This window comes from Typha angustifolia, chromosome 8, assembly GCF_048772165.1.
Source record: "Typha angustifolia cultivar Huaian chromosome 8, ASM4877216v1, whole genome shotgun sequence".
In the NCBI taxonomy this organism is placed as follows: Eukaryota; Viridiplantae; Streptophyta; class Magnoliopsida; order Poales; family Typhaceae; genus Typha; species Typha angustifolia.
The window spans coordinates 2,229,946-2,242,366 of NC_133246.1; the positions used below are offsets into that span (position 1 = coordinate 2,229,946).

General features: G+C 33.9%; 1 protein-coding gene across 2 annotated transcripts; it reads right to left on the bottom strand.

The window, feature by feature from the left end:
* Window positions 1-1,982: 1,982 nt before the first annotated feature.
* On the bottom strand, window positions 1,983-9,060 carry LOC140764198 (E3 ubiquitin-protein ligase PRT1). 2 transcript variants are annotated; one of them, XM_073102628.1, is made up of 8 exons: window positions 8,910-9,060; window positions 8,136-8,164; window positions 7,877-8,056; window positions 5,005-5,076; window positions 4,733-4,900; window positions 4,441-4,626; window positions 3,360-3,475; window positions 1,983-2,402 (listed from the first exon to the last, which is right to left on the bottom strand). In XM_073102628.1, exons 1-8 carry the CDS (start codon window positions 9,035-9,037, stop codon window positions 2,094-2,096), a joined length of 1,188 nt encoding a protein of 395 aa, XP_072958729.1. In that variant the 5' UTR covers window positions 9,038-9,060; the 3' UTR covers window positions 1,983-2,093. The 2 variants fall into 2 exon arrangements, with proteins under 2 accessions (XP_072958729.1, XP_072958728.1); XM_073102627.1 differs by having other exon boundaries at window positions 4,435-4,626.
* Window positions 9,061-12,421: the final 3,361 nt, after the last annotated feature.

A 12,421-nucleotide genomic window follows, 5' to 3' on the forward strand; every position in this document is an offset into this window, starting at 1 on the left:
CTTTTCTTGCTCAAGGGTTTATATAAATATATATATATATATTTCTAATATAGAGATTTTATATAGATAATCTTTAGAAATAGTAGGTAGAAAACTAGGATAGTTAATTATCCCTTTTATATTTAATAGGGTATACAATGTGGTGGTTAGGCTATAATATTTTTGCAATATATTATTGTTTATTTTAAGAATAATTAGTCTTGGACTGTCATTTTTATTAGTTGGTCTGTTTTATATTAGATGCTTTGAGATTTGTTTAATACTTATCTGTCTACAGTGTGAGAGGAGGAATTGGAATTGAAGGTATTAAATAGCATGTAGTATAACATTCTCTTAATATCATTAATCTTTTCTTAGGGAGTTCCAAATTCCAATAGACTTTTGAGGCTAAGATCTATATCTTTTCTTTGATCCAGAAAAGAGGAGCACATAATCTTTCACTACTTCCAACCAGCTACTTTCCAAATTGAAGCTCCAAAACTATGGAGGGAAAGATTTAAATATGAAACTGGGTTAGTTTCACCATTACAGTAAAATTATTATCCAGACAATAATAGTTTATATGAAAGTTTGTAAACAATTTAAGTAGAAATTCTCTCTCTCTCTCTCTCTCTCTCTCTCTCTACGTAAGTAAAAGGTAACTAATACTTAAATTTGTAGGTGAATTAACGGCATGAAATAAAAGTTTGAAAGACTTAAAATAATAATAATAATGACTTGGAAAAGATGGACTCAAAAGAGAGAAGCAAGCAACAAAGTGAAGGCACTTCCCATTTCCCAATGGGAGTGGAGTGGACTCCCAGAACTGAAGAGAAGAGAAACTACTCCTTGGCGGTGGTGCTCCATCTCTCCACCTCTCAGTGGACTTTGAAGTCTTCCAAAGCCTCCTTTCCTCCTCTCCGATTAAGTGTCAGAGATAGCAACAGTGAAATCCATGGATGCAACCAAAAAGGACTCCGTCTGTGTGTGTTCGTCCTTTGGGAAGCATGGGAATATTCATTTTTCTCTCCAAGGAAACTAGTGCTATAAAATACTGGTGAAACTAATGTTTTTACTTTTAGATTAAAATACTAATAAATCTAGTATTTTATTCAGTTTACGTATAAGAAGAAACTCCTTTTTAGGTATTAAGTTTAGAGCGATCTATTTTGATAAAGAAAAATCTAAATAAAGGCTAGTTTGGTTAAAAATTCATGAGTTGGGTGTTTTACCACTGTAGGTTTTAGCACTTTCCTCCTGGCCAGTGTGGCCAGTGGCCATGAATGAGCTCAAAGCTTTGTCAGCAAAGGATGCACTGTAATTCTGGTGAGCCATTGGGTCATCTTTTAACTTAAACTTATTGTAAAAATATCCAATCTTTTCAAACTTGATAACAGATAGAGAATCACTTTCATCGAAAATAATTATATCTATTCCTTTAAATAATTTAGAATTATTTATTTAGTAAGTTAAAAAAAAAACACTCTTACTATTATTCACAAAACAAAAGAAAATCTATTATGGGCTTATTTTTTGCCTTTACTGCCAATGTAAATGCTGATGTGGTACAAAAGTCACCTCTTCTAGAAAGTATATTGGGATGTCACCTATTTCGAAAAATAGTTTGCAGGTTAACTTGAATGAAAAGGATTCCAACCAAACAATATTCCATTGCATCACATAGTCACCAAATGCTGTGAGTATTTATAAAGTTCACATAGTTCATAGTGGTAGCAAGTAAAAGGAATCAAATTTAAGCTCTGGGGTGAAGCTTAGAGGAATGCCAATGATGCTCAAGCAATGGCAAACAAAAAGTCAAGAATATAACTTCTGTTTTCATATTTTTCCTACATTTCAATCTTCCATTTGCAAAAACATTGAACAGGCAGGTACGAAGAATTCCATAAATTTTCAGAAAGGAACTCGTAATGAAAAAAGCGAAACAGCAACTAACAAGGCCAGAGATGGGAATTTTAAACTTTCAGGTTTGCAAAGTTATAGGATTATGGCTACTTGTTCTCATCGTATTTTAGGAAATTTAAATATCGCACAAAGTGAATTCATGGAGAACATTATACACAGTCAATTGAAGTTTATATATAGAATATCCTCTTCTATCTCACCTCATCTTCATCTCCATTGTCCTCTGGTATGATCTCTAGATTCACATGGTCTTCGACATTATCATCAAGAGCAAGATATGCTTCAGGTTGTCGATGATCTTCTTCTGGCATCACCCTGAGCATCATTATATTGTGCAATAACTGTGAATCATTAAGCTCAAACTTGTGATCAGGCGTGTGATGCTGATTGAATCTGCCAGGAAGTTTCGAGCTACTACTGTAGCATGCTTCGCACAAGTCAAAGCCAATTTTCTCTTTGCAATCCTTGCATCTATACCTTTTCCCCATTATGGGATACATCTGGACAAACAATATTGTAAAACAATTGCACTTTAGTTCCTTTATTAGGGGAAAAAAAAACTGATAGCTTTAGATAGGAGTAAAAGAGAAGAGAAACTTCAAAAAATGATTCATCCAGTTCATTTTGACTTTTGAGACAAAGAACTGCTAACAATATCTTTATAATTTAACGAGTACTAGTTATATGATAATCGTAAAACAATTGCACTTTAGTTCCTTTATTACGGGAAAAAAACAGATACCTGTGCTTTAGATAGGAGTAAAGAGAAGAAGTGGCTTCAAAAAATGATTCATCCAGTTCATTTTGACTTTTGTGACAAAGAACTGCTCACAATATATGAGTACTAGTCATATTACAATGAGATTCAATCAAGCACTTCTCTTTTCCTGTGACTTTGCTATTTTCCTTTGTACTGTAATGTGGTCAGGAAATTTCTTTGAATAATTCAGGTTAAGGGTTAGAATATTTAAAGGTCTTTTGCAAATGGTACCCTTATTTATCGCTCTATTGCAGAAAATGACTTCATTTGCAGATCAACTCCTTTATCAGGTATGGACAAAAACCGCCTGTTTTGAGTAGGATATCAGCAATATAATTCCTGCCTTCCACATTTACATACAATATCCCTTGTCTTTTAAGGGTATTCTTCTCTCAAATCCTCTTCCTACAACAATTAAGCATTCTCTAAAGTCTAAAGAAACAACCTTAAAGAGAGCAAACTTCGTCAATAGCATATGTAAATATGTAAGGAAGGGAAAGGATCTTCTTAACTATAAACTGACAATGAACCAGTGTCAACTTACAGCATGGTTTTATGCAACTATACGGAATAAGAAATGGTTTAAAATAACCGAGTGGAAGTGGTCTTCCAAAATAAACATATAAGGCAAGTGTCAATTTGCAAAAATATAATAATTATGCAACATTAAGAAAGGATATGAAATCCATAAACATACCCCACATGAATCACAGCCAACACCAAAGTGAACATCTGATAAGTTTTCATTCAGGCATAGATGGCCATCCTTGATATGAAAGAATTTGCTCCCTTGATTCTCTGTTGGCAAAGCACCTAAGTGGCATAAAAGCTACCTTAGTTATCAATATCCATCTGCCCACATAGTAAGAGAATCAACCCTAACAAACAATCGAACCCAAGTTGATGTGGCAAACTGCCGCTCAATGCAAGAAACCTCAACTGATCGGACTACATGGCACATTAGCTTTTTTGCAATCAAATAGAAGTAATGTTTTCCAGAAGCACAATTCTAGCGATGATGAATATATTAACTGTAAAGCACGAAAACGGATGCACACCAAGAATAGAACATTGTAGCTCCAGGATATGGATGACATATCTTGGAAGTGCACATATTTGCACGCATTTATTTACGCACATAGCATATATAGATATTTATTTCATTTCCTTTTAGGAGAAATCAAAGTTGTGTTTTATGCTTATAGATGGAACTTATGTATCATTTACGGGATGTCAAAATATGTAAAAAAAACAAATTAAGAACTAGGAAATGTTTTGCTATTACATCAATTCCCACTTACTGCATCCTTCAAGCACCAATGGACATAACATCTGTGTTAAAAATTAGAAATCTAAGCATCTCTAAGCAAAGTATTAGAAGGTAAACCTTCATCACAAAAGGAAATCCCTAGAACTGGAACCAACATTTGAATACAAGTATTCTCTCTTCAATCTGGCCTACTATAGAGCACTCAACTTTAGTGGAGTCATCTTCCTTATATTCAATTTAAAAAGAAATTCTGACAAAGTTATGCACAAGAAAACTATTGGACTTCACCAAGGTACTTCAAAGAAGTATATACATAAGTACAAGCATGCGAGACATAAAACCCAATCAAATTATGGTTTATCCTTACGATTTCTTACGTGAATGTCTAATTTAAACAGAAACAACCAATTTCCAGACATGGTCTTGCTACAATAATAAAGTCTAAACACACAATAAATCAACACAAATAACTTGAAGATATAGCATAAAAAACTTAATGAACCTTCACCATTATTCTGAGCCTTCTTAAGTTGCACTTTTTCTCTCCTTGATGCATACTCTATTGGAAATCGTTCTTCCAAGAAATGATCCAGATCCAAGCAAACATTAGGAAATTTTCCAGGATGTAGGCTTTGACAAACTTGACATTTAAGTGATTCACCAGGAAAGCTTGATAGGCAAGATGCACAATACACTGGGCAATTAAAAACGAAATAATTGTCAGCCATTTTTTTGTAAGTTTCTAGAAGGAAGGCAATTATAGTAAACTTTTACTCCTAATCTCGACAACAAATATTCACCGTGTCCACAATTTAGAACAGCAGGTTGATACAGCAATTCCTTGCAAAGGGAACATAATAAGTCATCTGCAGAAACTCCACTAGCCATGCCAGCAACTTTTCTTAAATGCACTTCTTGGAATGATGCAGTTACCCCAGCTTCGGTCTTGCCATCAGCTTCCTCAACGTCTTATAATAAGCAGGTTACTTTATAAGCAAATATGACATGTCACCAACCCTTAACATGACGCCAAATTATGGAAGTGCGTAAAATACTGAGACATGATTCTTACCAGAGTGAGCCCTGTCGGTGATCATATCATCTACAAACTGAGGTGAGTAGATCTTACGATGTTTTTCTTCCTCTGGAGTGTGAACAACAAGAACTAGAATAAGTGCGTGAAAGTATGCAGCCATATGCAAAGACATGTAGTGATATATAAATAAACGATGGATTGAATATCCCAGCACTGAAAGGAAGGACTTGTCAATCATGACATGACCCTGTACAAGAAACCATGAGCATTGTACTACAAGATAACACAGGCCGACATACAGTGCTACAACCTCATGCCAAATGGTGATTTAAACAAGAGGCTGTATGGATTGGGATGAGGCTGATTTGACAACTGCATCCATAAACCTATATGTATTAGCGTCAATATAACACTGTTATAGCATGTGCCAACCTCTTCTAGTCAGTATGCTTGGCAGTGGCAACACATGATAAATAGTACAAAGAAAGAGCAAAAGGCTGCCTGATCTAGTCTTTGATCAATATACCATAAAAAACAAATATTCATGTTTAGAAGGCAATTTGACATGAGTGACATGAGAGAAATCAAATTTATAAGCAAAAAAAGATAAAGCTAAGGATAAGGTATCATCATATCCAAATGTTAAATGCATGTCAGGTTGCTTTCTTAGTACATATACATGAAGCAAGAACTACATATAATGTTTCTAGCCTAGCAGCTTCACTTCATGTCTCACTATTATTACCATGTTGTTAGTGCCTGTTCCACGTTTATATCTCTCATGGGCCAAAATAGCTAAAAGAAAACATATTTCAAGTTATGATGGTATGAAAGCATAGTCCAGCAAAAAGGCTGTTTCCAATTTCTACATACCTGAAAAACAGTAGATGTCACTCCATTCCACCAGTTATGATATTCTCTAAGATAAATTTATGCCTCAAGAAGCAGCTTATATGCTATCTTATGCCTAGCAAAATTAAGATTTATAGTCACTTATTTTTCCCCCAAAAGGAATGCATTTTGGTGATATTTGGCCTCCCAAAATTAGTGTTTCTTTCCGCACTTGCAACCAGTCTATTTTCATAATATTCAATTACTATCAAACCTACCACTAAAGTAACTCGCACCTATCTTTAAATCCACTATGTGCTTTTCTTCCAATTACCTTGCAATTGACTATCTCTTATATTAATGATTTAGCCCTCTATACTTAGTAGGATGTCACAAATGACCACAGAGTCACATTAGATGTAAATTCAAATAGTCCATTGATAGAACAAAGGTACAATAAGGGAATTCCAGTTTTGCTTCTCAATAGGGTTTAGAAAAAAGAGTGTTAAACTCACAAAAATTATGCCCTCGTCTCGGAATTTAGGACTCTTTCACTACTGGAATAAGGCCAATACTAACATAGCTATCCTAATTTTTTATGCTTGCATAAAAAAATTTATACCGGTATAAGTTGTTCCAATGTTTAATTGTATACTAGTATAGTGTGTAATAATTATACTTGATGTGATATAAAATTAAAATAATAGTCTGACAAATGACTAAAATATTTTTTTATAATGAATGGATAAAGAAAAGAGAGAGAAAAAAAGGAAAAAGAGATAGTTATTGAAATGAATATTCTTCAATCCTTGCTATTTCCTGAAACCTCCCCGAAGACTCTTGTACAAGAAAGATGACAATTGAACTAAAACTGAGAGATCCATTTTACGGATAAAATAGCAATTAGTAAATATAAAAATATTAAATAAAAGTTGAGAGGAGAGAAAAGTATGTATTGTTATACACTTATATTAGCATAACCTAAGTGATTGTTTACTTGTTATACTAGTATAAAAAGGCTTATATCAAAATAAACATATTCTTATTCTACAAACAAACAGAGGCTTAAGGTATGAAACCAGAGGCAAAGAACTTAAACAACAAGATATGATTCAAATTAATATGTAATAACTCCTCTTTTATTATTCTACTTTTCTTCTTTCTCTATATTTACTTTTGTATTTTGTATTTTGTTCAATACTAATATCCAAAATTTAAACCAGAATTAAGAAAACAACGAAAACAGTAAAAGGGAAATTCTATAGCCTAGGTGAATCGATATAAAATTAATTTGAAAGCTTGCTTCCATGCGTGTGTAACTTACAAATTAGATTAAAGTATCTTGCAACATAAGAAGACTGCTGAATATGAGTGTTCACTGTTTTCTTTGTTCCCAGCAACCAAAGAATATTTGAGAATATTTATACTTAAAAAAATAAAAGAGATGAGGAATTGTTATCTCTGCATGCATCCATCCTTGTATCATTAGCACTACATAAGCATCAGCATATACAAAGCTCTGATCAGGCTCTGTGCTTTCTTATTGTTCCTCAGAATAATGTTGAGAATATTGAGTTGAATAGCTTTGTTGGCCAATCAGCTAAACAGGATGGGACAACCTGATTGCAAATATCAACCAAGAGATGTCCTATAGTTGATTTAAATTAAAATAGACAATGTTTTCACATATCTGTTTTCCACTTCAACGCAAGTTTTTTAAATTGAAAGTTCAAAATTTCAGCATCCTTACTTCCGATTTTGGACTATAATCTAGAGAATAGGAAGTTCTTTTATGCAGACTCTATCTTGATCCTGAGATGCCAGAGGCAAACAAGATAGATCGATAAGAAAACACTAGATGCACTGTACAGATAAGATCTTAAGAGTACTAGAGAGCTCAATTTCACAAAAAACTCTACCTTGATCAGAACATCATCCTACAAGTATTAATGAATTACTTGGATATCTGACTGGTGTTAATATCTACATCAGAAATTTGATAGCATAATGTGGAGGAATATAAAACCAATGATATCCAGTACTTTAGTTACTTGGTATCTAGAGGCCAGGAACTCACCTAGCACTTCTTGTTCCCTTCTTTTGTAAGCTGCAGGTTCAAGCTTTAGAAGCAAATCGTGGAGTAATAGACAGATGCCAGGAAAATGATTATATGGCTGTCTACATGTAGGACAGTGTGAAGCACGCAAACCATGCATGGCTTGGTGTACACACCAAAAGCAAGAAATATGGCCGCATGCTGCAGTGAGGAAAAGAAAAAGACACATTATTATGATGCCTAATGATTGCAGTTCTGAATTTAAGTGATGAACTCTTACCAAGAACAATTGGTTTGTAAAGGAGATCCCTACAAAATCAAAGGGAAAATAAATTAGCCATAAAGCAGTTCAAGAGACCACCAATACTTATGACATGACATCTCACATCCCTCAAATGACTCCCTTATGGCATGTTAGCTCTTCCAGAGAATCTATTGCAATTGCAAATTCAATTCTAATTCACTGAACAACTGAGTCATAAAGGAGTCACATTGTTACAATGACAAATTCATTGTGTTCTACAGAAGTTGAGTTCACTTGACTTCTTTAACAAATCGTGAGCTATCTTTCTTGGAAATCTGAAATGAGATCACAAATTGTTTTCGTTTTAATAGGCACTTCCCTTTCTCGCCTTACGTCAAATTTCTTTTGCAGATACCATGATTCATATTTGATTGGAACCGGAGAAATCCTGCCAACTTCAGCCAACCCATGAAAGTTATCTAAAATTCTTGTTATTTCTTAAAAAAAAGTCCTGGATAATGCCAAGGTATCAAATTTACACCATCTAACCGGATGTAAATAAAAGATCTAACCCTAAATAACTTATCACCAACCATGCAAATGATTCCAACACGTATCCAGGTTCTTGGTAAAATCAAAATCAGAAAAATCCTATACTGGTTTTTCGTCCAGGTCTTCTATTCAAAGGACATTTTCCACAACCAACGAAAAATTCCAACAAAAATAAGGTAATTTGAGAATAAGAAGATAAAAGGAGAAACGCAAAGCTCCGGCCTTTGGGGATTGCGGAGGAGGAGGAGGGAAACTCACAGGCAAACGCAACACTGGAACGCCGATTCGGAGAAGTCGTCGACGCCTGGTCCATCGGACACCGACTTCGCCGAGGAAGAAGAAGAAGAATCCATCAGAGGCGGTGCTGCGTTATTGTTCTCGGCCATCTTTTCGAGAGGAAGAGACGAAGGCAAGGATTATACTTTATAATGAGAGAGCTAGGCTATTTAATCCCCTATATAATGCTTCGCTTTTCTGTTATTTTATTAGGTAAATTTCAAATTACCTCGTGTGTGTGGTTACGTATAAAATTAGACTACCGATGAACTTTCACTGATAAAAAAATAATTTTATTAATTTCAAAACAGAAAATGATATAGATATTTTTTAAAAAACCCACTATCAACACAGTACAAAGAAAACAAACATTAAGCGCAAAGGACATACAAGGTAATGCCACTTAACTGTAGTTTTATAACAATTAACACAGATCTTGAAGTAACGTAGCTTTTATGGCCCTTATAGAAACAAAAATAACCAAAACCAAGAATAACGAAACCCAATGGAAACTGAAACAAAAGAAAGGTGAGATGGCAAGGCAACAACGGTAACGAGGTTGAATGGTGAAGGAGGGTGACGAGATAGGTGTGGTGAAGACGATAAGTACGATGTGGTAATTGTAGTGATGATAATGTAGTAGTGATGACGGAGAAAGTGATGACCGACAAGAAGTTGGGCTAGGATTGGTTTGTTGCACTAGATCAAGCCTTGCTTGGCTCTGTTGTCCTTCGTCTCTAGTGGCTCAAATTGGGATAGCCTTGAAGATTCCTTTGTATAAGAAAAATAATGATCATGTTGTTTTTCTTGGCAAATGAAACTTTTAATTTACTCTAAGTATGTTTCTACATATTTAACAACGACCGAATACAAATCACCTTGTTGGTCAACCAAAAGAATAAGGGGTGGTAGCTAGGCAGAGATGGCAACGAGGAGAGGTTAGGGCAAAGCTGGCATCCTCAAGATAGTGATGACAACGGGAGTGAATGTGGTAGGAAAGAGAAGAAAAAAGAGAAAGAAGCAGCACTACGAAGAAAAAAAGCAAAAAAAGGAAGAGATTGAGAGGGGAAGGGGAGGAAAGCCCCTAGCCACTTGAATTAGGAATATAGTAAGAAAGAGAAGAAAAAAGAGAAAGAAGCAACACTAAGAAGAAAAAAAGCAAAAAAAAGGAAGAGATTGAGAGGGGAAGGGGAGGAAAGCCCCTGGCCACTTGAATTAGGAGAAGGAAGAGGGAGAGATCGACGGTAACTACTAGAGGACTCTCCCGAAGGAGAAGAATGAGGTGCCTAATCTTAGGTTTAGATTAACGCAAAATTATTAACTTTTCTGTCTAAACTAGAAGAGAAAGTATAAATTACCTTTAAGAGTAAATGTATATATTTTACCCAATTTTTTAAAAGATAATTAAACTCTTTAATTTGAAGAATAAGATACGATAGATAAATTTAATAAAAAGAGAGGACAATTATCATATTTTAATATTTATTACAGTGGAGAAATTCTCTACGATATTTTTTTAATTTTTTTATACTTCTTTATTAAGTTTAGATAGAAAAGTTAATAGTTTTATATTAATCTAAATTACATGTGGCAAAAATAGGTATAAAAGCTTTTAGTAAGTAGTTCAATTTTATGCAAAATCAGATGGGGCAATTTATAATTTACCCCGTTTAATTTTCATGTCTACATAATTTTAGCGTTACTCTTAATTTGCATCAAAAATATATTTATTTTTGATTTTAAGTGTCAAAATAAATCCCTCTTTTAGTTCGTGTCAGAAGAGGAAAGAGAAAAATATATAATTTTATATTATTATAAAATATCAGTATGTCTAATCAGCTAATTGGATGTAAGATATATTTAATACAACTAATAAATAATTTTTATATAACTCTCCTCTTTCTAAGATAGACTATTTTAATCGTTATTTTAATACTTCAAACTTACACTTAAGATCATATGACTTATACTTTTCTTATCCTCTATTTTGTTTCTTTTTCCCCTGTCCCACCTTTTAAGTGTTGACAAAAATGTTTCGCTCCGACTATTTTGGAGCATTTCTTTTATCCGGTAAAAAATATCTTTAAATCCATTTAATATAAAATCTTCAAAGCTAATTCTAGTGTTGAGATGTTAATTGAGTTCACTATCCACATTTAAATCGGATCCTACTATGAATCCTACATGTGTAGTATCTTTGAGTCTTTTAAGTGTCAAGCGGCTTGAGGGATTGAGAATGTGATTTGAGAACTCATAACAAGTTGACTGCGAGGGTCTTAAGTTAATGGGTCTCATAGTATACGAGTAAACGGATATTCGATATCTGAATCTATATCTGAACAAATATAATATACTTGTACACGGAGTCGGATGTGGATATTTAAATCTGAACCAGGTAAAACATTTGACCAGCATCCAATATGTTTTCACCCATACTCTTATTTATTTTGAGGATTGAAACTAAAAACACAACGCATAGAGCTGCGAAGTAACGTAAGTGGGCGGATTGGTGAGACAGAGCACTACGATATCTAGGGGCAATGTATGTGTCGCCTTGCGATAGAGGCGGCGAATTAGGATGTCTCGAAGTAGAAAAAGTTTTCTTTGAAGACGATGACAGTGACATATACTTGGATTTCTGTCAAGTTTTATTTTGATTATCCTTTTTCATGTGAATTCTTAGTATGTATGGATTCTTAACAATTTAGTTAGGTTAGAATTTTGTTAATAATATAAATTTATTGCATCCGTATCTTTTCTTTTCTAAATAATTGTTGCCTTTAAATTTTTTGAATAAAATGATACTATAGTATTTCTTTTGAGTTGCCGGCCTTCTAGTTTGGCTATGGACTTTTTGATTTTTTGATTTTTTAGATATTAAATATAATAAATGGTAAGTTAAAATGACAATTTCTAAAAAGTTTAAAGTTTTATTTCTATTTTTTTAAAATATTATACATTTCTTCTCCCAACCACTATTTTCCGCCAACCCATATTTCTTCTCTATCACCGCCACTACTAATTCTAACTAGCTAATTCCTATACCCATCTTGTTATCCTAGAATAGGTATACCAAATGAAAACACTAGTTGAAGTGGATTCAACCTTGATTATAATTGTAATATCCAATCAAATAATAATTTCAAATACATCAAAGATCGTAGAGGTTGCTCATGTAAGGGGTATAAAGTGTGATAGTCTAAGCACGCATGGAACTAGATGGAGCATTGAAGGATATGACTCACCATTGTCAGTGGCTCGATAATATGTCATCGACTAAGAGAACTTTACTTCTAGAGAAGTAGAGAGTTGAAGAAGTGGTGGTGATATCCATCATGTCACAGTTGCAAGCTCTAAAGCTTCGCGTGGAAGCAATCAAACAGAACTTGGAGACGTGGAGGGTTAAGCGTGACTAATTTAAAGAAATTCTTAACAAATTATAGTTAGTTTTTTTTTCTTTTTTAAATAGTTGTTGCCCTTAAATTTTTGGAATA